The 26,392-nt window shown below is 39.5% G+C and overlaps 2 protein-coding genes across 3 annotated transcripts in view; both read left to right on the top strand.

The window, feature by feature from the left end:
* The window catches only part of trip4 (thyroid hormone receptor interactor 4), a 46,120-nt gene extending 43,693 nt beyond the window's left edge, over positions 1-2,427 (top strand). For both annotated transcript variants that reach the window (XM_031569255.2, XM_012819268.3), the window contains one exon: positions 2,133-2,427. In XM_031569255.2, the coding sequence (XP_031425115.1) occupies positions 2,133-2,177 (45 nt within the window). In that variant the 3' untranslated portion in view covers positions 2,178-2,427. The remainder of the gene's footprint in view (positions 1-2,132) is intronic.
* Positions 2,428-6,630: 4,203 nt separating this feature from the next.
* LOC105892919 (zinc finger protein 609) overlaps positions 6,631-26,392 on the top strand; it is a 70,370-nt gene continuing 50,608 nt past the window's right edge. The window contains exon 1 of the mRNA XM_012819238.3: positions 6,631-7,087. The gene's annotated coding sequence lies outside the window, so the exon portion shown is untranslated. The remainder of the gene's footprint in view (positions 7,088-26,392) is intronic.

Below are 26,392 nucleotides of genomic sequence, written 5' to 3'. Positions count from 1 at the left end.
GGGAAAGTGGGTGTTCGTCGCAAAGAGATGGGAGGAGATGCGTAAAGTGCGCCTAATTATGTTTTAGTAACGAAACAAGAGGTGTTTTAGCATAACATATCAGCTGCTAAATGAAAACTATGTGCCTGCGAGAAATTTGAAAAATACGAAATGTTATTTTTTTTTTAAATGTTTATATTTGATATATAATTTAATAGGCATACAAACAAATAGAATTACAAACTGTCCCACCAGCTAGCTGTTCGGGAAAGGTTCGGCCACGTCTTACCCAGAATCGCCGCTCATTGTATGGTTTAAACCGTATTTTCACTCATAGTTCAAGCACACCGAGTACAGTGCACACCTTCTGCGTAGGAGTAATGCGTATCTATTCAGGAAAAGTACTTGTACTCGAAGTACACTAACTAAACTACCGGTAAGTAAATTGTAGAGAGCAGGATATTCATTTCACCTTCCATGTTTATTTTGACGTTATAGCCTCTCAAGCGTCCTACCAGACTATTTTACGGGATGCTATGGAGCAGTTAACCTGGATATTAACTATCCTAGCTATCTCTAGCTTAGGGAACCATCTTAACAGTTTGCAGTTGACTGTGTGTGATTAACTCATGTTAATATGTGTGAATATGAACTCGTGAACATAAACTCGTTAATATGAAGCTGCACAGGCACCCTGAGGGGTAACCATAGTAACCCAGAAACTCAATGTTCGCTGACAAGTTTAATTTCCCAAAATCAGATAACCAATAAAAGACAGTCTTGAATTCAAAGTGATCACAACTTTTAGTGTTGACGGAAGGGCTAAATGGAGAAATATTTATGAGTTTCTATATTTACCCGGGTTAGTTTGCTGTAACCTTGTGAACCAAAAGCTCTAATTCTAACTCATCATCCATGGGTGGAAGGAACACGCAGGCTCTTTCTTCCCTATTTTAGCTGCGCGCTAAATAACACTAATGGGCGGGGTTAGGCGCTGATTATGCTGGTAAGGCGTCGACACATTCAGATGAGGTTCTTGTTTGATGAATACGTGCGCTATATGCGGGTTGGCAAAGGCGCAGATTGCGCTGCGGTCGCAATGTTAGTAAATGAGGCCCTTAATGTCCTCAGTGTTGTACAGAATATTTAGGAAACCTGAAACATTTTATTGACTTTGACTTTATTGATACCTGCGACTTTTTGATAAGTAAACGTATTGTTAGGCGTCAAATTGTTATCTCCCCATAGCTCCACTTTTTCCACTACAGGATCTACGACCATTTTAGGTCAGCCTGCACCTATGTGCGTGTGTCGACTTCAAGAATGATATCTTACTTAAGGTTTAGCGTACGGAGTTGAGGTTACTGTCATTGAATGAACATGTCAGCAGAAATATAGGCTTTAATTAATCAACAGTGGTGCTGGTATCTTCATTTATCAACTACAGCTGCCATGAAGCCATTTAATCGAGTGTTAGCAACTTTATAGCAAAATTCAACTGTCAACTCGACCTTGGGGTAGTCCTAACATTATCTAGAAATTCTCTGGTTTAACGGTCTTATGTTGGTACTGCCGCAGATAAATATATTGTTATGTTTTCATGCTCGGAATTTATGTCTTGATCGAATTGCAAAATGATTAGGCTACATCAACTTCTGGTCTGTAGTTCCCACAGAGTGGTGGAAAATTAAAAGACAAAACAGACAGAGGGGTGGACCATGCTTGAGCCACTTGAAAGTCCCACAAGCTCCTGCGGTGAAAAGGCACCTTTAGTCACAAATGGCACTTGGTGCTTGGCCCCATCATTGCTGATTATTATCTATAATAATGTATTTACCATGTGTGACTTTTCTTTCCACGGTGGGTGTTCTCAGGCCCAGGACTGGAATCTTGTGAGAAATGCTAATGTTAAGATCTGTTACTCCCAGGCCCTGTTTTAACAGGAGGGCTGCATGTTACCCTTGCAAACCGATTGTGGCAGCTCGTTCTAGAGCCTGTGTCTGGTGTCAGCTTGTCACAGATTTATGGGGGCTTTCAACCTCCTGATCTCTGTCTTGACTGATCTTCAGAAAGGACATACTGCTCCTCTGAAAGGCTTTTGCTTCATAACTCTTCCTGTCGTCTCTCCCTCCCCCTCCCCTTCTCTTGTTCAGGGAAACTGGAAAGTCAGTACCACCAGGCTGCAAAAAAAGGGTTAATACCATCGGCTGCAGAGTGACCAGAGTAATCCAGTGTTGGGCTGAGACCCCAGAGGAACAGAGGCTGATGAGTCATTTAGAGGACATCCGTCTGATCACATGGGAAGTACAATGGACCCCGGCAAGCAATATCAAGTGTTGGCTTCATCCGTTTAGCGGAGATTCATGACATTTAGAAAAAAGAAGAGAAGTATTTTAAGCGATACCATATAGTACCTTATTGTAATATAATTAAATACACAATTCTTTACTTGCATTAGTTTGTCTTTCTTTCATGTCATTTTTCTGCAAGGCTGAAATAAATTTGTATCTGGAAGGGATCTTGAGATGTACTATATTTCAAGCAAAGCACTCACCGACTAATCTTTGTTGGAGTTCTGAGCAAGTCAATATGTTGCTTTTTATAACTAAAAGAGTAGCTTAACTATTGCACTGCACCAAAAAATGAAATGCGAGCACACTGTGAGAGTTCCATTCTTTAAAGTCACAAGACTGAATGATTTTCATTACTTTGGAAAGGTTACAGGGAGATACTCCCTGAAGTAATGTAAAATGTGAACATGAAGGTGCTGACTAAGAACCAAATGCTCTCAAGGGCTGTTTGGTTCCTCTTGTTATTTTGGCTTCAATGGCTGTCAAAAACAGACTTCTCTAAAATGTGGCAGGCCAAACTCTCCAGTTGTCACAGAGGCAATTTAGCTGTAGAGTCAACAATACAGGTCTTGATGCGCACATATATTTGGAGGCTGCAGTATAGACTTTTGTTTGCTTCTAAACAATGCAGAGTACAAATAGACTGGCAGGCTTTTCTTAGGCTATTAAACTGAAAGATCTGGTGTTTTATGGTGTTATTTTCATTATGGTGTACAATCTTTCCAAAAAGATTTAAATTGTTTCATGATCAGTGATGCCTTCTCTGCAGCATTGCATACGCTACTGCATTCCTTTGCTGCAGGTCTTTTAATTATATGCCTCCTGTGCAAAGCTATTCATAATTCATCTCTGTTCCAAATGAACAGTGCTTCCAAAACCCCAAACAGGACAAGGCCACCACATGGGAGCCATACCTTTGGTCCCTACATTGAAGATTGAGAGAATTCATCTTAATGGAACGCTCATAAATGGTAGCATCTGTCTTGTTAGTCTCTTTATACAAATGGGGCTAAAGTAAGTTATGTGCACATACAAATGTGCTGTATTGGGTCATTTGAACACCTTGCACCTTTATCTTTATCTAAACAAACACCATGTAGACCATTAAATGAGTGACTCGAATGGGAGAAGGATCTAATTATCTTGACAAAAGGCGTTGTGTTAGCATTTAAATGAGCAAGCTCAAGGGCTGGGTCCAGTGGTGAGCTTTTCAAAAGCGAATGAAGTCTCACGGATGGAATGCAAGCAGCAGGTCTTCCTGTTCTCAATTAGCAGTTTCCTAGCAGGCAACCCCCTCCCCCAAGGAAAAAAAAAATGTATTCAGTGTTATTCAGGCATTTGCTCTCTCAACTCTGGAAAAGGAAGGGTGCAAAGAACTGTACTTCTGGCAGGGGAAACCCACACACAGAGACCTCTCTATACGAAGTAGCAGTGCAAGACGGCCACAGACAGCTTCTTCTGTTAGAGCTGAGAGAAACCGCTGTTTACCTCTCTTTAGGAAGGCAAGGCAATATTGACGTTAAATAACAACAGTAGTGATTCAAGAATGAAACACATTGAAAATTCCTTGTTTATAAACTGCCATTTCAAACTGCCAATTCGGAACACCATTCAACCTGTATATAAATTCTATTGACACACATGGGTGTAGACCTGGAAGTAGTAAATAAGGGAAGGCCCAATATTTTGACTTCTGTGTGACAAGGCAATGTGGGTTTTTCATCATTCTTTAGCACTGTAATGGTTTATTTATGTTTCTGAGCATCTGAATGGCCCATTTGATGCAGTTCTGTAAGAGGTCAGACTAACAAGTCAGCCTCAAAATCAAAACTGACCACAGATTTGCCACCCATCTTTTATCCAATGATGGAGATTATAGAAGTGACAGAGGATTATGGGTGCTGGAAACTCCATGTATCTTCAGAAGCTTTGGTTGCACAAGAACGTCTGGCAAGCCACAGAGTACTTTACTCAGGAGAGTGAATAATGTCTCCTTTCTACGTGTTTATTTTCAGCGTTGACTCATTTTAAGAGCAGATTGTTAACATGGGTGAATTGAAATTTGCACCATGAATCCAAATCTTAACCCATATCTCTAATGAGTATTTATTCATATATGTACATCTATGCATCTTGCATATTCATTTTCACCTATGGATCTGGGAATGTATTTGAAGAAAAGTAACATGTTCACCAACAGATTAGAAAACAAGGGCTGTTTAATTAATGTACCATTGCATAGCAATAATCTTTTCGGACAATATTCAGACGGATTAGAAAATGTGTGTTACTCACATCGTTACCCAAAGTGTACCTGTTAACAAATCATAACTGTTTTCACTGTGAAATGGGCCTGTCCATTAGTCTTTCTGAACCCCCCTGCTTTCCAAACTCACCAACGACCACCCACAGACAACCTTCAAAATCCTTCTTCCTAGATCCTAGCATGAACATTTAAAACTGTACAGCTAAGACTACTTCTGTCAGAAATAGGGTTTGAAGAACCATAACAGGCTGACATGTGTACCAGTACATTCTATACGTGTTGACATGTGATTGTGTAATTGGATAACACATTTCAGATGTTTTGAACTTTTAATGAATCTTCACCGCCTTTTTGCTACAGCTAATCAACCTGTTTAGATAAATGTATGCTGTCATTCATCTTTTTCTGATGTCCAGACAAGGACATTTCTGGCCATTACAGTCTGCTGGCAGGCAATAGGTGTAGCCAAAGGAAAGATTCCAACATAGAGCCAAGGCAGCGTTGGATCACATCTTTAGAAAACATGTTGCAAAAGTCATTAACAGCCCCATTTAAATGCAGTGCAGTCTACAGAGAGACCCATTACTTCATGCATCTGAATGGCCACAAATTGCAAGTGCAAGATGTAGTTCTCCGAGTTAGCCTACTCCTAAAAGTTTGTTATACTAGCAATTTTACTTTTGCAGCTTTTGAATGTATCTGACATTAGTGAATGTGTTTTAGAGGTTGGGGTAGTTAATCTGTCAATTGGCTCCAAACTCTTATACTGAGTTGTACAGTCGGGAAGAGATGGAAAATTATATTACAGATGATGTCAATGTCATTTATATGCCCATTTCGTAAATGTAAGATACCTGTATATGTGTCTCTGACATACCAAATTTGGCTGAACCAAGTAGATTTAACATCCTTTTCGAGATAATGCCTCGGAGCTAGAGAATCCTCTATGGTCTCTGCCACTGCAATGTCTGTTATTTAACTTTTATATGAGAGTTGTTTCCTTGTGGGTGCCAGTGCTAGCCGCGAGCATGAATTTATAAAGGAAACAGGAAGGTGGAAGACAGTTCTGCTTTGCTGGCTGCATTCACGTTGTGAAAATGATCCCATTAATTCAGTTTTCCCCCAGCCACCCTGTTCCTGTTGTATCTGTTTGTTATTGAGATGATTTCTCTCTGTCACGTCAAAGCCAACATTATCATATTCATGTTGCTAGGGCAACAGCACTAAAAATCTCCTTTTGGCACCTCACTTGAAGCAAGTAAACAACAGAGGTTGTCTCTGGTAATACATGACAAATGGCGTGACACATTTGCTTGTAAAATCTTCCTACAATATCTCTGTGGGTGCTCTCCTATTAAAAAATGCTCCTCTTCTATGGTAAGTGGCTGACATCTGTATAAAATAAGTGGAAGAATCCAGGTTATACGGTTGAAGAGGAATAGGGTTAAAAGGTTGTGCCTCATTTAAATAGTACTTCTAGGATACACTCCTCATTTCTGAGAGATGAATAGAATACATGATATTATCACCATTCAAAGAAATGATGTTGATTTATTGATGTTAACAACATTGACTGTGATGGAGTGCTGCTATCTATTTGACAATACACATTTCATTAATTGATTAATTCATTCAAATATATTTTGCTTACTAGATCACTGTATGAAATATAGTAGATGGAATTATAACATACAGAAGAAAAACATATAAAAAAAATGTCTTTAGCTTGCTCTAATAGAATATCCTACTGCTCATGGGTTTGTATTGTTATTACCCTATTATTATTATTTATTTAATTTTATTTTTTATAATCAGTATTATTATTGGTGTTATGTGATAAAGACTTTCTCCATGACATGATATATCTGAATAACATATTTATTACCTAACCTTAGTTTTAAACAGTTAGAAATGTTATGTTGTTATTGTTTATAGCCTATTGTGCTTTTCTGTCAACCTGTGGTTTTGGTTGTTGTTTTTCTTTTTTTGCACGTGAATAAGGTGCTTGTTAGAACTCCAGTTCCGAGTCTTCCTAATGCCGTTTTCCTTCAACGGTTCAATCCAACTGGAATCTTTTCCTGGATTTCGTGGCACTCCACTCTGCCTCTTGGTTACATTGTATCCATCTCCAGTGCTGAAAGATATACACGGTCATCAAGAAGATACGAGGAAACGCAACCAAAGGAAATAACATGTTTTGGAAATCGTCTCGGTTTTGGATTTACTGTTGGGAAAATTAAGATCGTTAAACTTGAATTTCGAGAATATGCCCATTTTAGCCGGTATTTCCATTTTGGAACGGGATCCTGAAGTGTGATGGCTGCAGTCCAGTGAATTGCTGGCCTTTCCTTTCTCCTGCTGCTGGATGCCTTGGGAGTACAACGATTTGAGTTGGTTTTTATCAACGATTGTGTATAATTCACGACTATATATACTTTCTGTATTTATGGAATGTACATAATACGTCGTTGGATTGGGGTTAGCAAGCGGGGTAAGTGATTATAGAAATAATTTTCGCTTACGTTATCTGAAAGACAAACCACCCTGCTAGCATTGCCTAACTACTATCTTGCATTAGCTACCCAGTTGCTAGCGAGCTAGCTATTTGGTACAGTGCATGCACAGTCTTAAGCTCTTTGTTTAAGGATCCCTGAAGTTGATTACAGCATGCTACATATTTCAGATTGAACAATATATTTTCACAGTAATTACATCAATGTATTATTAACGAACATATTATGCTAAATGCAACACAGCACCTGTATTTTGATCAGAGCAACAACTAACTTAGCATATGACATGTTCATTTGATTGACTCTGAAGGCATTGTCGACACCGACAGCTAGGCAGATAGCGTTAGCTAGACAGATAGCAGTACGGCTAACGGTTGTAGTTGGCTAGCTAGCTTGGTGGTGAAATTGTATAATCTTCCTGACTGCATACATGTTGTCGTGGAAGGTAGCCTTCTGTGTATTATAATGCAATGACAAGTCAACACGAATGTAATCAGGTTTCTCCCACAGTCATGTATGACAAGCTGTTTGAACAGACTATATGACAAAACAAGCTAACTTCAGGTCGCTAACTATCGTTAGCTAGCTGGTCACACACAGGACATGTGTTGGATAGCCTTAGGGCTCACGACACATTGCAAGCCAGTTTACCAACTGTTGTGAAGATACTTCAGATAACGATCAACGTTATCAGCCATGTTGGTGAAAAGTGTCAGACATAAGTTCATGCTAACGATGTGTAACATTAGTTGATTTGGTTTTATTATCTTAGCCAATCCTCGCGGTAATCACCCCAATCGCTAGGCATCGTTAGCCATCTCAAAAGAACTTGTCTTAGGCCTTGCTTACCAAGAATCGGGCATGTTAAAGATAGCTAACGTAATTAAGCGGGGAAATGGGATAAGAGAGGAGATTTCAGTAAGTTTGAGTAACTAACTGCATAAATGCATGATTCAGTGGAGCAATCATTGTGAAATGTAGTCAATTAACCTGTATAACGACTAGATAGTGTATCTGTTTCAGAAGTAGCACTAACTTTAGCAGTTAGCTTTATTAACACAGACGCTTGCTAGTTTTGCCAAAACAACTCTGCTAGTTAAGGTTAGCCATGTTGAGGGTATTTATGTGAGTACTATTCAGTTGACGTTACGTCGACAGTGTGGTTTTTGTTGTGCCTTATATACGAAAAACACACCTTTGGGTTTTTGGTTAGCATAAGTAGTGCTTTATTGATAACAAACCGCCAGACAAAACTCCAGTAAGGTCGCCAACTTGCGTTAGCAATTTAACACACAAAGTCTCTTGTCCAACTGTCTTGCTTGACCTGTAGGTTACCTCAACACTCTGATCAACCCCATTTGTCTAGTTGGCGTCACTGAGATTTCTGCAGTCTGATAGAAAACAAGTCTCTGTCTCAATACTGTTTAATAGCCGAAAAAAACAACATCTCGACAATATACCTGTAATAAGATTTGTAAGATTTTAAAAGATAAATGGTGACTAATTATAGGCAATGTCATGCAATTACAGTTCTTATCACCTCACCCGGTCTCTGGGAGCACGTGAAGTTTAATTTACTATAGCTCCTTTAAAAGACATGCCTACAGATTGTCCCATACCAACATGATACAAACCCATTCTTTTGCGCAGAGTAAACATTGGCATTAGCTTTTAGTAGTAGCCACAGTATTTATAACTAGGCTACCTACATCTGTCTGATATTTTGACATCAGTACATGTGACTAAAACAGATCTCCAGGGATTGTCACACTAGAACTTGTGGACATGAATTACAGTAACATTACAGTATCCTTTCACAGTGGAAAATGTTTCAGCATTGTGTTAGTAGAAGTCTGAACATTCTGTGTTAGAAGAAGTCTGTCATCGTTTTTGTGAAGTTAGTAGAATGGGGATGTGTGTATTTTACCAGCACTGCACATGTCATAGATTATCCTAACAGGCTAATAAAGCAACCTTTTGAAAGGAAAGTGGTTTCTGAGTTGCATCACAGGGATGCAGAATTGTTTTCCTATAAGCTCTGTGACTTCACCCCAGTTTGATGTATATGGATACCATTTTATGCAATTATAGGGTAGTATTTCTAACACCATGATAGTTTATGCTTGTGCCACTGTGAAAACACAACTTTTCTGAGTAGTGCTGTTAATGTTTAAAAATGAATTTATTTTAAAACATTAACCATTAATACTCATACAGTGTCCCCAAGCAACAATCTTCATTGTTAGGCTAAGTGACACAACTTGACTGTTCACTTGTATACGTTTGTATTTGTTAGTACATTATTGTTTGCTTTTAGTCCTGTTCTATGTTTTTAATAATTTTTTCCCCATGAATAATGATTTGGCTGTATTGGTCTTAGTGACACTCCTACTCTCTACCAGTCTCGTTAAAATTAGGAATGTCTGACTTCACGCTTATTTTTAGCTAAGAGGAATAGGCCAGTGTTGAGGAAAAATGTGCTGAATGCCCATGGAGTTTGGGAATTGTAACAATGCCATGTCTGCTTAAAAAGAAACAGCACAGTAACAGAAGGGTTGTAACTGTGGCCATGCAATGCACACAGCTTATTATGTGGACTTAGTTTGGAGTCATGGTCATGGAGTATAAATAAGTAAGAAAAGAAGATATGTCACATCTTTGCCATGGGTTATAGCCTAGTGTAACTTTTGGAATTTGGAATTTTGAAAGTGCTGCAAGAGAGGTTAGCCTTAATTTCCTCAATACTTAAGTTCCCTAGTCCATCCCTTCCAGTCCATGTGATGTGCTTATGTAAAATAATTAGTTGGCAGGGATGCCCGTCTCTGGACATCTGTGATGTAAACACCATATTGGGATTTTTGAGAAGGGTGGTGGTTTCAGATGGGGCTGCAACTAACGACTATTTTGATAATTTAATAATCTATTTGGATTATGAAGTTGAATAACTTAATGGCTCTGATCTGTCTACTTTTAAATATAGTTTGAGGCTTTTTTAGGCATGCTGACCAACAATAAAGATGATCTTGAGCTTCATTAAAAAAAATACGTCTTTTAATGAATGTTTAGGACTAATTCAGTCTGGACAGTTGCTTGCTGAGGAGTACAAGTCTGCTTCCTTTGAAGAAAGCCATTTATGATTTTATTACGAGATCCAACAAACCAATAACTTGTTCAAATTAATTCACACATTTGGCAAGCACACATAGACATGAGTTGTAGAAATCTTTGGTGATTCAGAAAGTATCAAATTCTCCAGTGTTCTCTTAAACTTGTGCACTCACCAGTAACACAATCTCCAGCCATACACGTTGCCATGACAACGATACAAGCTTTTACGCAGAGAATTTCAAAATAGTTGACAGGCTCTTGTTTCACATTGTAAAATTAGGGCACATTTGGAATGTGAACAAGATTATTTGCTATATTGTATGTTCAACGTCATTAACAATTCATTAATCAAGAGAAAATGTATTTCAAAATTGAAAACATTAGAGCTCATAAACATTAGCTAGCTGGTATACTAACTTCACAAGATGAGTCTTGATCATCCAGAGAGCCAATGCGCCTGCTCTTCAGATGGCGCTTTGCAGCCTGCGTTCACCAGATACATTTTTTTTGTGACGGCAGCGCTCACAACCTAATTTTTAGATAGTTTCTCTCAAGCGTTTGTTGCCATGTTACCAAAACCATCTACCAGCACTTCCGGATATTAACATGGCTTGTGCTAACTAAGTAGCTAACTGAAATTGTAGCAAATGTCCAGTACTTGGCTGATACTAATTGAAACAAATCATAAAACATTACATTCACTACATTGATACATGAATTGATGCATTTATCCAAAAGAGTTTGAAAAATATCGTTTCCATTGTTTTCTTTTTAGGGCAATGTTTAACGGACTTTTCTGTATCACGTCACTGCACTTATCATGAGAAAATAAACAGGTCCAGAGCCCTGGGCACTGTGGGGGGAAAAAATCCCAAACACTGGTGACACTTCAATGTAAAGCATAGGATGTAATAAAACAAACTGCCAAACCAAAGTTGGGTTCAAGTGAGGAATAGCAAAATCTCGTAGATTTATTATAGCAAGATTTACATTCAGCGTCTGTGTTGAGACTAGGGATGGGCATAATTAATCGACGATCGATTAATTGATCATTAAGAATTTCCTCGATGAAATAATTTTTTCATCGATTAAAACTAATGCATGTTCTGTTGCGTAGTGTGCGTCTAATTTATTTTTTTTAGTTCTGTCAAAGTTAACGTGTTATTTTATGAGATTATTGTGGCCGAGATTAATGCAATAAAATATTTGAACGCAGTTAACGCAACTTTGTTTACTTCCGGTGCGCGTTGACCCATGGCACGAAACTGCCGCGTGTCTGCAGTCAGTTAGATAGAAGAGACCGAGACGGTAGTTGAAGATGGAGAGAGCTGAGGGATTGTTGGGCGGAAAGTTTCTGTTTAAGAGGCAAAATGAACGAACAATCGACAAAACTAAAGTTGTATGTAGCATTTGTCAAGCTGAATGTAGCTATCACAGAAGCAGCTCGTCTTTAAGTTATCACCTTAATGCAAAGCACCCGACAGAAATCAGTCCCAGGTTAGATGGTCTCCAACCCACACTCCACGACTTCTCTAGGAAATTAACTAGACCAGTCCGTGAAAAGGTTACCAACGCTGTAGCAGTTTAGGTTGCCGGTGACTGTCGGTCCATCAACATAGTTGAAGACGGTGGGCTGACTCTTCGGAGACAATTCTTACGATTTACCGTCGAGGGGCACCATTGTGTCTCGCATACATTCCTTGTATGACGGCGAGAGAGCACGAAAAAAATACAATTAAACAACAGTGTCTAAAATACACGCTGTCTGAAGTGATTACTCGTTAATTTATAAGATTTAGTCTTTAGAAGAAAACAAACTTTTAATCACGATGAATCTAGATGAATGAATTTCAAAATGTGAGATGAATTAGTTAGAGAGAAAAAAAAAGTTGTGTTTATGAGCACCGGCTTCTAGCTGTCGGCTCCGCTGCTTAAGAGTAGCTACAGCAGCGCATATTTTCAAGTGTAAGGTTGAACGGATCCCGTTTAACTGCCACAAGAGTTGTCCATCTTGTAAGTTTAACTGCCACAAGAGTTGGTCATCTTGTAATAAAGATCTCAATGAGGAATGTTTTTTCTATTTTCACTGCATTTTAATATAGCCTATAAATAGTGAATTTTAATATAAAAATATTAATGATTAATCGAAAATCGATCGTTAATTCTCCCGACGATCGATTAAGACAATTTAATCGAATGCCCATCCCTAGTTGAGACAAAAGTCGCTTGTACCTGTTTTCCTAATTATCTACGTCATGCACATAGCATTGCTGGAGACAGCATAATCAACATCATTTCTTGATTTTCTAATAAGTTTATGCCACAATTTAGGCTAATTACACCAACATAGTGAATTAGTGACAAACAAGATGTTGATATTGAAATGGCCACTAAAGTTGAATCATCATTTTGGTGGAAGTTCCCATCTTTCAGCATGTTGTGCAAGCATTGCTATAATCATACTTAATTTGAGTTTGAACTAAAGTTAGCGAAATCTCCTTCCACAGAGCCCATATTTCCTTTTCAAATACCTATAGCAGATGATCAACTGGGCTGGTCAACTCTGCATTATTGCAATGCAGCGGACGACCCTTTTAGCAAAGGCCAGGATTTGGTGAAATGCCCCTAGATTTAAACATGCTGATGTGCTTAATAACATCACTAACTAAGCGACTACTAAGTTAGTTGGCAACTATTTTTATAGGCGATTTTAGTTGATTAGGTCGATTAGTTGTTGCAGCCCTTGTACAAACAAAGAAGCCATCATCCCTCCAGGGTTTGTAGTTTACGGTTTGGTTGTTGTGGCTCGTCACATATGACTGGTTTGACTGGGTTTTCCTCTACCACTGCTGCCACTGTTGATAATTAATGTCCTCAAGTGTAGTTGGCCGGCAAGTGAGAGGTGACATTGACAAGCCCAAAAGTTTTCAACTGAACGAGCTGGGAGCTGAGCGGAAAGAAACATTCTACACTGAGGGCGTTTTTCAGCTGAGGGCGCTGTTTGCGCTGAACCACACTGAGATAAGTACTGCCAGCGCAAAAAAAAAACTAGTTTGGTGGACATAAGCCCTAACTGATGTTCTCCTATGCCATGCAAGGTCAGCTGTACAAATGTTGCCATTCACAACCTTCATGGCGACGTTAAGAGTAAAACGCTGCCACACTTCTGAGGTTTTGAGTTGTGAAGGTTTGCCATCACTGTTGATCACTCTTGTAAAGTAACGTAGCTTGTCTGAGTATCTGAGTCTGCACAAAAAACACGCAATGACGTCACCAACTAATCAACAGTTACATTTTTTGGCAACTAATTTGGTCATTGATTTTAGTTGACTATGTCGTTAATTCGTTGCACCCTTAGTTTCGGATCTCATATCACCCAAGTGTTTTCGGATTAGTCTACCTTGCAGCTTAGCTTTGGTTCAGTTGCTTACAGAAATGTGAGTTGGTTGCAGTTTAGTTTCTGCCTCAGACAGCCCATCCACAGACCATCTGATTACTGAGATTGCCACAGATTTGTGAAAGACCACTTTCATTAGCTATGCACATTGGTGTTTGCTCGCTTACGGGGAAACATAAATTAACAGGTTTCTATCAGTGTGCCAGTCAATGTTCGACCAACAACATCATAAAATTTACAGTTTCACAATTTACCATTTAAGTAAATGTCAGACCAAAACAATCACCCGTGGTTGGTCATTTTGTATGGCGGACATGTTCTGTTAAATTGAAATGGCTCTGTGCCACATTAGGTAACAGAGTTTAAGACGGTTGCCTGGCTTGCAACGTGTGGCCTCATTTTAATAAGCTGAGATGTTGTAGCTCCCTTTGATATTTCATTTGTTGCATCCCCTATATAGTTTGGTTAACGGTATAAATAGAGGTTTTTGCTAGATGTTAGTCACACTTTGTCCTGGACATTCTTTAGCCAGCTGATTTGGACTTTTTCGGCGGTTGCATAATGTGCTCCCCCTTGATGTGATATTTTGGACTTTGGCCTAGAGTGCAGCACCGAACTTGTGGTTCTGGAATGCAGGCAGCCGTTTTACATTTCCATGCCATTCCTGTGCCCCTACTGGATGTGGTTCCTTGATTTCACAGTGTGCATAGCAGCCTGACAGTAGACAGGATCTCATCTCAACACCTGAAATTGTATGTATGATCCAGGCCTGTATATCTGCAGGCTGTGTGTACATAACGGCACTCCCTGTTAGAAATGAAAGTTGATGGTCCTTGAAAGAAGTAGCAATAATCATCAGACACTCTTAAACTGCTTGAACTGTAATGGAGCTTTTTGTTTCTGAATGATCTTGTTTGTCAGAATCAATTCACAGAATCCACAGCTTGGTAAAAACTGTATAGCATAATACACTAATGTAATGCAATAATGTACTCATTTAGAAGACACTTTTATCTTAGTTACTATAGCAACTTATATTATATTGTAATATAAGTATAATACATTTTCATGTGTGTGTGCTCCCTGGGTATGGGTACCATGGCCATACCAGACCTCACTACTGGCTGAGCCACAGGAACACTTAGTAGCCTAGATACTGTTGCCTGTTGGACTATATCATGGATATATATATACTGATGGGCATAAGGTTGCGCCAGGTATTGTGTATCATCCTATCATGTTCTATACAGTTACTATTCTAAGTTATTATAAATATTGAGTCAGTCTTCTTGTCAATAGGCCAGATCTCAATTATAGATTTTAAGGTTAAGCCTCTTCTGCTTGTTTATTATGGTTATTGGTACTGGCAAATCATGTTTAGTCTCAGCTTTGTGCTGGATTGTTTTCAGTTTTGTATTCCAGAGATCCAGTATTTTCGAAAATGCTAAAATGAATACCTGATACACATAAGGATTGAAGACCGTAGTAAACCCCTGAAGACCTTGTCCTAATCATTCAGCAGGTCAAGACATTGACTTGGGCTCCTCCAGACACTAAAAGGGAGTTGCCTTTGACGGCCCAGGTTAAAATCGGTTTATCCAGTAAGGTTTTAGAAGACCCATATCTAGGGATGCACGATATTGAATTTTAGCCGATATCCGATATGCCGATATTTACAAGCTCATTTTGGCCGATGCCGATATATACACCTCTGCTTTTTTATTATTGAAAAGTCTCTCCTTTACTAGAATTCATCTCAGACATCCCAACCTGCAAAAAGTCATTTCAGGGAGGTATCCCGAAACCTACCCCCCCCCGAAAAACCACAAGTTGTGGTTCCTAAAAGATATAAAAGCATAATATCATTCTATAGGCTATAGCCCTATGCAATTCTTTGTTAATTATGTTAAAATATTTAGATTACTTTTACTATTTATATGCTGCTTATACTATTTATGTTAACTGCTTTTATTTGTATTTCATTGCAACTTTAAACAGGTCTAAGGAGATTGTTGTTTTCATGTAGCCCTGGCAACTAGCCGGCCTGAATAATATGCACATGAAATGAAAATTGTTGAACTCACCTCAACATGTCTTTTACAGTAATTTAACCCGCCATGGGCAATGCTGAAATCACTGTTACAGATTGTACAGCGAGCAAGACTGTCATTGTGATTTACTTTTCTAAGACAGGGGTACACCTTTGTATAGTCTGTTGTAAAATGTGTCTTATATTTTCGTTTTTTGGGGTACTCTCCCTCAGATTACAGACGTCAGACTTGGGATGTCTGTAATCTGTTATTATGATAGGGTATTGCTGTAGATACAGGACATTAAAAACTTGATTTGTATCATTTTAGAAATAGACATTCACTCATGAAACTATTGAAATGATTTCAAATATGGCAGATTTATTTATATTTTCACGTCACAATTTTCATACTTGAACAGTACCAACTTGAACAACTACACTCTGGAAATGCAACTTGGCTAACTTGGCAAGCTAACGTTGGTTAACTGACTTACAGTTTAATAACATCCCTTCTAGGATTTCTAGACTAATCTATGTAAGGGGATTGCCAAGTTAGCTATATAAATTCCATATGCAAAAGTAAGCCATGTACAGATAGCGTGGGCTCGTGACATAACGTTTCGCATCCCGTCAAATGAGATCATCAACTTCGCTGGTGTCACGTAGCATGCAAGCTAACTAGCTAGTGTTGTCTAGCTAACTAGCAACTTATTAACTTCTATTAGCGCGCGACAGGTAATGTTGCAAAGCGTTGCACGCGGGTGGTCTGCATCTATGCATGCAACCTACGTTATGGCCAAGCTGTCGTCTCCTCTTCCATCTCCTGAAAAGTTTCCTGACAAATAGCATGTCAACATCCTCTGATACTGTGAAGTACTGCCACACAGCCGACGTGTTGAATTACGTTGTTGGCGCTCATAGTTACCAAAACATTTGCTTCGCGTGCGCATAATTTGAACGTCACCTTATCGGCCAGGTACATCGGCAGAAATGTTCATAAGTTTTGAAGCTTTTATCTGCAGATACCGATGTCGTGCCGATATTATCGTGCATCCCTACCCATATCTGAAGGCATCCAGCTATAAAGTGGGTTTAACACCAGGGTTTATTTTGTTTGTCTGAGGTTAGTGACAACAGAAAGGTGCTTCAGTGAACCTTTTACATTTAGGTTATTTCCATAAGAGGAAATGTGTTTGTGTTCAGTTAATCAATTATTCCTGTTGATGTTGCATCAGTGTTGTGTATTTGTGTTCAATCTTACAGTTGAAATGAAGAACAAGCTGCCTTGCAGTTTGCTCTGTTTCCATGCCTACTATCGTAGTTGACAAAAATCTCATAAGAAATAGATTTTCAAGTTCGCTGATCTGCTGTACCCTGATGCTACTGTTGTTTCACCATTTTATTACACCACAGGACTTTTTTTTGTTAGATTGACAGGTTAAAAAGCAGGGCCTTGCCCTAGATACTTGAAATGTGACAGTGTCATTTGGAAGTATTATGACACAAGACGGCATTGTTTCCTCAAGCTTGCTGTGAAATTCCTTACAAATACAAACCATGTATTCATTTTCAGTGAATTCAGGTTTGCACCATGCAGGATAGTCCCTCAGCACACAGCACAATGTCCTGTGGTATTGCATTATGATCAAGTATTACTATCTGCTCACTGGGAGAAAGGTCCCAGCCAGAGTTACATCAGACGACTGTGAAATAAAGTAACTGAATGTCAGCAATGTCTTTGGAATGAATAGTTCATAGCTCTTGTGTCTTGTAGACAAGGTCTTTCCAGGGTCTGATCACAGTGAAAACCTAGTTGGAAAGGCCCTGAAAAGCATTTGCTGCAGTGAGAAGGGTCTTTCCAACTAGGTTTTCACTGTGTTCATTTGCTGCAGTGAGCTTTGAACACTGTGCAGTATTTCTTTCTTTTTTTTTGCCACCATTTAAAATTTGATCTCAATCTATGCTTTTTTGTTTTTTAAAGATTTGTGATGTTAATATACTAATGAAGGAAGGTGCCTTAAAGTAGGCCCGTATTTCAGATTTATTCTTGTGGGACCATGCTCTTTTGCATGAGGATGAATAGTGAATTGGGAGTTAGATATGTAAAACACACTCTGCAGATCTGTCATTCTAGGCGAATGCCTGGAGTGTAGAGTGCTGCGGTTGCTCTCTGAGGTGTTAAATCTCTTCAACAAATTGAGAAAAATATAGAGAGCTTTCCCTATGATTGCTTTTCTACAATTTAAACCACAGAGAAAGCCTTGCTTAGACATTGTTATTGTAATGCACACACACATTGAACTGTTATTTGCATATGAAATGTACAGTTACATACTTAAAGGTGAGGGATTTAGTGGTATTGGGCCAATACACAGCCAAAGGTAATTTGCTTAAAAGTAAGGGAAACATCAGCCTGTGATTTGGAGTTTTTTTGTTTTCCTGCCCTGCAGAGGCTTTGTTTCCATGGACAACACAGTATCTGTGCTGACATTGCCCTTAGGAAGAGTGCCGAGCACATTTTGTAAACTGCCTTGTTGTTCATTTCCTCTGTTTTGTCATAGAGTGACTGATAAATATGAATGGCTTTTTACTTTGGCAAAATGCTGTACGTTCCAAAGGTCTCTTGCACCCGTCTCTTGCACCCGTTTCTGCCCTGTCACAGAATCTCAGATTCCCATCACCCGAAGTGCCTCATGCATTTCTATTTTTGCACACAATCCAATTAGGAAGGGCTGATGTGGCCCATGCTACCTGGGATGGTCTGCCAAAGGAAAATCTACTTGTTCTTCACCCTGCCATTTTTTTATTATGCTGTTTCTATTAAATTGATTTTTTTCAATAGCATTGATTTTCCAACATCTTTCCATCCTGATTGCTCTAATAGCACAGTGGGATACACACAGACCATTAGCTCCAAACCACAACTCCATACCAAGCCATTTTTTAAAAAGGTTAACTTCGTACAGAAAAGGAGAGAAGATAAAGGGTTAGGTAAAGTCCTCAGAGCCTGCTTCCAGGAATGATTCTGCTTTTTATCACACCGTTCATCTGATGGATTGTCAAGAGAAAATCTGATCCATCGTTTAGCTTCAGTGGAAAAACCTGCTGCCAGGGTGCCTCTCACTGGGGCTGTCAAAGGGCTTACATAGCATTTCCTGGTGAGGGTAGAGCAGGAGGCCAAATACCGATTGAGTTACCAATGGCCTTTGTTGAAGTGGTGGTTGCATAAATTGGACCCACTCAACTATTTACTTAAGCAAACAGGACAGCTGCTGGTTCCAGCCCCTGCCACTATGTTCTAAAGCTGGCCATCTGTGAGTGTAGGGCATTCAGCGTGATCAAATGGCAGGTCATGGCTGTCGCTCCCATGGGGTAGCCTCTGATATGAAACCACACCAAAATGGAGAGATGGAGAGAGCGTGTTTCTGGTCACAGTCGTTATTCAGTGTGACTGGTAATGACAGAGAAATGCATGTCAGAGTTGTGAAGATAAATGATTAGGTCGCCTGCTTCAATAAATTGAGGTCATTTTTCCCTCTAGGGTCCTGAAAGGGAATCAGATTATGAAAATAGCTCAGAATTGTCTGTTTTTCTAGAGAGCTCTTCAATAGGCTTGTGACGGTGGCATGGCACTTCAGACCCTGTATACATTTTAGTCTACATGCTGGAGAGCAGGAGAGCAGGAAAAGGTCATGTCTTAAAGACAACATTGGTATTTGTATTGTCTTCCCTGTTTATTTTTCTTTGAAAAAGGAAGCATGTTGGTATCAGCCTATGCAGCCTTATATATATTTATATATAAGTATTGTAAATTTGTAACTTTCTAAATTTCGGACTTCTCTAAGACCCTTGCTGAAAGCTGGCATCAATATGGGAGCAACATATGAGAGAATCACAGGTTGCATGAGTAGACTGTTAAAGGAGACATATTATACCCCCTTTCCAGAAGGTGACACCGTTCCCTGAGGTCTTAATGAAATGTCTGTGCCATGCTTTGGTCAATACTACAAGGATAAAATACCACGGCACCCTTCTCATCCCTGTCTAAACAGCCCTGTGTAGAACGACTGGTTTGAGTGCCTGATGATGATAATGATTAGCCTGGATACCAGACCGAACTTAGCCCCGCCCACAACATTTGAAGTCGGGAAGTTCGGTCTGGCATCGCTCCATTGGGGAGAAACTATCTCCGATCAGAAATAGCCGGACCAATCAAATTGTCAAGGCGGGCTTTATACGATGATGGACAGATGATCAACAGTAACGTAATCAACCACGTCACCAACACACGGGTTGAATTCGTTTTCAACAAACATGGCTGCCACTGGAGAGCTGAAATGTATAGATTCGAGTCCATTTAGACATTGACAGTGCATTCATTTTGAAAGAGGAACAGAGAAACGCGATCAAGGCATTTGTCAATCGAAAAGATGTTTTTGCCTTCCTTCCTACGGGATCCGGTAAAAGTTTAATTTATCAGCTGGCCCTGGTCACATACTACGTTGTTCTGATTGGTTGTAGGTAACCAATTGAGTGAAGAGGCATTTTTTCTCCTGGTTCGGTTGAAACACGCCCCATAATCAAAGCCCAATGGAGGGGTTATCAGACTCATATTCTGACTAGAACTATGAGTATGACATCGTCAGGCTAGATAATGATATGATATGATAATGATGAGCCACTGCTCACCTCACCCCCCTCTTCTCAAAAACCCCTATCAAATAATCATACTCTGAAAAGTAGTTTTTTTACCTGCTGGAATATGTGCAAAACCTGTACCGAACCACAGTGACAAACTGTTTTGGTCACTTCAGGTGATTCTCTAAGGTCTTCGGAATGCTATAAGCATAAAAGCTCTGAAGCACTCCATTCATATGAACAAAAAAATAGCTATCTAACATGACTCATGTAGGGCCAATGATTTTCCGTATAAAAAAATGCATTTTCCGTTTCACATTTGGTGAATTCCGTTTTTTTTCCCGTTTCAGCTCATTTTGTTCACCCTGAGGTAGATTGATGGCTTAAAATGAGTGAATAATATGTGCCCTTCTTAGATTGTTGTTTGCCAGCCATCAACAGAACAGAAGACTAAACATTTTTTGTTTTAAATGCGATTGGGAAGACGAGCGCGTGAATGTGACTGAATGTGGCTTTAGCGGAAATCTGTGGGTCAACCAGAGTGGCCGGAGCAGAGTTCAGCGCAGACGTGACATTTTCTCAGTGGTTTTGTTCTTTAATTAATGTTTGTTCATCGTTGCAATCGTTGTTGTGTTTATTTGAAAGAAATATAGCCTTGCAGCCCAAAATACAGGGGAATTTGGGCGATTTGTATGAACAAAATGATGTTTCCGTTTCAAAGGTGCAATTCCGTTTCAAAGTGTTCATTCCGCGAATTCCGTCCGTTTTCCGTTATCGCGGAAAATCATTGGCCCTACTCATGTCATTGTCATTGTAGTATCAATGGTAGGCTAATGGCCTTGAACCATGTGTGCAGAAGGGGGCTGTGAACACCCATCCTAACAAAAAACCTTTTCACAAGGTAATGCGTTTTGGAGAAGACCACTATTTCACAGAAATCTCCAGGCACTATATATTATATGCCTACACACACAAACAAATGTAAATGTTGACACAAATTACACTCCATAGCTGTCCAAATGCACTATACTGTATGAGTACTTAGGGCCAATGATTTTCCGTTTCACATTTGGTGAATTCTGTTTTTTTCCCCGTTTCAGCTCATTTTGTTCACCCTGGGGAAGATTGATGGCTTAAAATGAGTGAATAATATGTGCCCTTCTTAGATTGTTGTTTGCCAGCCATCAACAGAACAGAAGACTAAACATTTTTTGTTTTAAATGCGATTGGGAAGACGAGCGAGTGAATGTGACTGAATGTGGCTTTAGCGGAGGTGTGTGGGTCAACCGTTGAAAAGGGGGACGTGGCCAGAGCAGAGTTCAGCGAAGACGTGACATTTTCTCAGTGGTTTTGTTCTTTAATTAATGTTTGTTCATCGTTGCAATCGTTGTTGTGTTAATTTTAAAGAAATACAGCCCTGCAGCCCAAAATACAGGGGACTTTGGGTGATTTGTATGCACAAAATGATGTTTCCGTCTGAAAGTTGCAATTCCGTTTCAAACTACATTCCGCGAATTCCGTCCGTTTTCCGTTATCGCGGAAAATCATTGGCCCTAAGTACAGTATATATCTTAGGTGCTCACACTAGCACACGCAATGAACTGAGGAAAAAATACTCATGACTTGCCATGTAGTGATTGCATTGCTGTAGCTATACAAGAGTTAGCTCAGATGTCAGGTCTCTGCCCATCCTAGCAGAAGCACACACTAACATACATACCCACACACTGCAAAGCGTGCCATTCTGTCATTTTATGTTCACGTTCTTTAAGAGCGTTCATAAAGTTAATCTTACAGAAATAACAAACTAATAGCGTTAACTGTATTGTGGGTCCTGCATCAAGTAACAACAATAACCTAGCTTTTTGCCATCTGTAGCTGGGGTGTTGCCGTCAAAAAATAAACTCGATCCACTCAGCTCTTCTGTCTCCAAAGGCTAACGGCTAACGCCCACTGGCAGTAATGTTCGGGGGTGAGTCATGGAGTGCACCTAATGTTCTGAAACATCAATTAAGTGTGTTACTATCAAAACTGTAAAATTAGACATTATTTAGGAACATTATTTAGGAATAGTTTTAAGCATAACAATGACAGACACAGTGTTTCAGTGCAATTTAAATTGACAATTGCTAGATGGCTAATCCACGCTATGTTCTGTGTCCACATTTAAAAGCTGAAACACCAAAGAAGTGTTTGTTGTTGATCGTGTCTGGAGCAAAACGTTTTGGCACTGTCATGGCAACCATACATCATTGTTTCTGAAACTTTGTTTTCCCCGTCCACATTACACTGCGAACCTGGTGTTTTCAAATTTGTGCCCCACCGACAGCGTTTTCTAAAAGTATCGTTTTTGGTGTCGGAAAGCACAGTTCTGGTGGGGACAGAAAAGCTAAATGGAGAAGTAAATAAAAAAAATTATTATGCATTTTCAAATTGACATGGGTTAGCGTGGATAGGACCTGAGGCTGGGAGTCGATGTAATGATGCGTGCTGCTCTGTGTAGCCAACAACAGAACAGCTCCCGTGCCTAGCTTGCATCATAATGCTAGCGGGTTTAATGTTTGCAGGGGAAAAAAGACGCTCAAGCCATGGGTGGGTGGACCTGGCTGACCAATAGGCTGACCAAAAGGAACTGACAGAGGTTTCTTATTTCAGATTTTTTGGGCTGGTCCCCTTTAACACAGTGCATTCCTCTGTATTACATTTTTTTTAATTCCCATGCAATTTGGCCCATTCTGCCTTATCAAGTGATATACTATGATATCCAGTCTGCATTGCATTTCATGGGATTAGACTGACAAGCCCTGTGAATTGGTATTGATTTGGACAGGCCTGGCCCATATCTCCCTGCTTTTCCTCTAAAATGGCTTAGTGCAGCAGCAGCCTCCATTTGGCCCTCACATGTTCCTGAGCACTAGGATGGGGAAGCAGTGCTGCAGATGCTGGTGTTAATTATTTACTTGTGATGAGGGTCATGGGGCATGAACCTTCAGCTGGTCAGCAGCCTCTTCAGCTGCCCTTGTGCTCACGGGGAGGGAATGGAGGATCACTTTATGGGACTTATTTACAGCCTTTCTGAGCAGTCGAACAAAGCTGTTAAGGGGAAGGAAAAAATGAGGTTAAAGGTGCAGTTTCCAGAAGTGCTTGACAAAATGGTAGAACCACCGACTGGTTTCTCATGAGCAGTAGAATTAGCCTAGTATTGAATCCTGAGTTGCTGTCATTCTTATGCCTTTCCCATAACTGGTTGTAAAAAAAAAAAACGCACTACCGCTTGTGGTAAATTTTTAATATTAGAAAATATTTGTAACATAATTAGCCTGCTGAAAAACATGTCACTTATTGCCTCATGAATAGCCTCATTGAGTAAGGCACATGACAGAGAGGAAACACTGTTGTCAGTCTTTGCTTGTGCTCAGCCAGCTTAGTGGCAGTCTTATCTTTTTAGATGACAGATGTGTGTAATGTCAACAACCTGCACCATTCATCCCATTTTCATCAAGACGCATTTTTTTATGTCTCAGGCCAACAGGGTAAAATACTGGATGCCATTAATAAGAGATCCAAGAGCAGAGTATAGACAATTTTTTCTCCACCTTAGAGCATGCGGTTATATTTTTAGGTTTTGTTGTTGGTTAATTTCAGAAAATACTCTTTCTCACGTCAGAGAGTAGTTTTTGCAGTACAGCTGCGTTATATTAAGGAAGTACTAGATGGCTGATTTAAGCTGTTGGTCTTGTGACATGGCAAGTCTTTTCTCCATATGGTGTTTGTTTGGGCAACCAGCATCAACTGGCTCCGGTGCACAGGTTTTGGACTTATCCCGTTTTTTTGTGTGCTATTTAGACCAAATGAACCTTGGAACACCAAATAGCTGTTTCAAAAGAAATATCTTTGTTGCCTGCATTGACTTATCCTGCAGAAAATAGTCGTTTTTCATTTTTCAACCTTTTAAAAGGTTTTGTGAAACGGAGACGGAGTTTCACAACAGTGTCAAATGTGAAAAATTGAGATTTATCTGGTTGACAGATGAGACCCATTTCAAAGGAATGGCATGCCTAAAACATGTCTACCCTCCTCTAAAGGACTTCTGAATCATATCCTGTTATTATTTATTTGTGTTTAAATAGGGAAGTGGATATGCATATGGACGAACTGTGGAATTTGTTTCAGTATGACAACTACAACTACCAACAACATCTACAAAAACACAACATATGGACAAACTTTTAAGCACAAAACTCAGTGAGCAGTGAAAACTGTGATCTTGCTTGGCAAGAGCCGTAACCTTTGCTGCAAGCAAAGTAATGGTCTACTGAATTGTTGCCGCTAACATTGATAGGAGATAGCCATCCAGGTCAAAAGTAATAGGGACAAGAGTCACATTTTTCTCAGCGTGCAAACACAATATATGTGACTGAGTAAGCACATAAGGCATGTAGCTAAACCTCTGAACCTTTGATTGTTTAAAAAAAAACTTGTTATTTTAGCTGGTTTTAAAATGACAGGGCCTTCCTTTTGGTCATCACCTAACCTAGCTGTCTGGTTGATCCAGTTGGAAAATGCTGATCTACCTACCAATCTAGCAAGTGATTCTCAGAGGACAGAATAGAAGATATAAGTGGCTATCATTTTGAACACTCAGTTCACTTCAGAGATAGTCAAAGCACAGATCTGGTTAGATTTAAGTTGGTAACTTTATGGTTGTGTCATAGTACTGTTATTACATCAGGTACTTAGAAGAATTTTTGGAAATATTGAATAACAATCTTTATTTGTAGTGTATTTGGATTGGCAATGCTTCCTGTATTACAGCAATTTTGTAGATATTAATTTGTGGATATCTTGTGAATTGTCAAAAAATTACATTATGATTTTTGTCAGTTCTGCATCATTGCAGAAATTTGTATTGGTCTTTTTCTCCTGTTCGTTATTGTGTATTGAAAATCTCAGCCAATGTCTACAACTGTTTAATACATGTGTGGAAAATCAATATCATGGTATTTAGAGATAACTCCGTTGTTCACATGTCACAAGACAAAACAAAAGATGTGCCTTTTGTTAATGATATGGATAAAGATACTGCTCCCTCTCTAGATTTAAGACACTATGGATTGTTGTTCTTTCATGGGATGAGCTTCGAAAGACCCAAGGGGAGAAGGAGCTCAAGCCAAAGATTGCTATGACTTTATGCGAATGAGCAGCAGCTGTGACCTACCATAACATTGAACAAAGTACCTTCTGGCAGGTGATGCATTGCATGTAAAATATCCTAGAAATAATGTGATGTTCACCAACTGCTGATTACCAGCCATCGTCACTCTGTAAGAGGTTTTGCACTTAAGTCATCTCGGTTATATCAGCTTGCCATGGATACTTGTGAGAAGAGAGTTGGTAGGCCTATAGTTTAGTGATTATCAATACGACGTTGAAAAAAATACTTCCAGGATGAGCTTACCACCCTGGGACATGTTTAGGTTCCTGGATAGTACAAGTTCTTACCAAGGATAGGAATGATTCATCATGAATAATGACATTTATGATTTCTTTTTCTACTGATTGAATATGGTCAATGCAGGGTTTTTCCTGCATAGAGAAAATTTGGGCGCGCGCCTAAGCCGTTTTCCCGAGCGCCTACAACAAATCCCGAGCGCCTAAGGCACCAAAAAAAGTCAGCGATAAAAAATAAATAAAAAAAAGCTGTCATTCATGGCGCAATTCAGCTTAATGGTGTTTTGAGCCCTCACCGTCGACTTCAAGGCAGCAGCTTGTCCCACCTCCCACCCCCTGAGCCAATCATTGAAAAGAGGCTGCTCCAAGCTTGCCAGTTTAGAGAATACTTGGTTTGAATTTGAGATTTGAGCAAGCAACTTAATGTAGCTAGCTTTTAGCTGTTTTAAACCAAGGCACTTCAAAAATGTTGTTTACAACCTGCTTACAAATCTGGTTAAAACCACTAGTGAAGGTGTTTTAGAATAATATTAATGCCATATACAATAACTGACTTTATGTTAACACCACTAATTAATGTTAGCTGTCTAATTATTTAGCGCAATGCTAGCATGCATCTACCGTAATTTGATTTTTAACCAAGGTAGCCTATTGTAC

Source organism: Clupea harengus, chromosome 6, assembly GCF_900700415.2.
Source record: "Clupea harengus chromosome 6, Ch_v2.0.2, whole genome shotgun sequence".
In the NCBI taxonomy this organism is placed as follows: domain Eukaryota; kingdom Metazoa; phylum Chordata; class Actinopteri; order Clupeiformes; family Clupeidae; genus Clupea; species Clupea harengus.
This window is presented reverse-complemented; position numbering and strand designations above follow the sequence as displayed.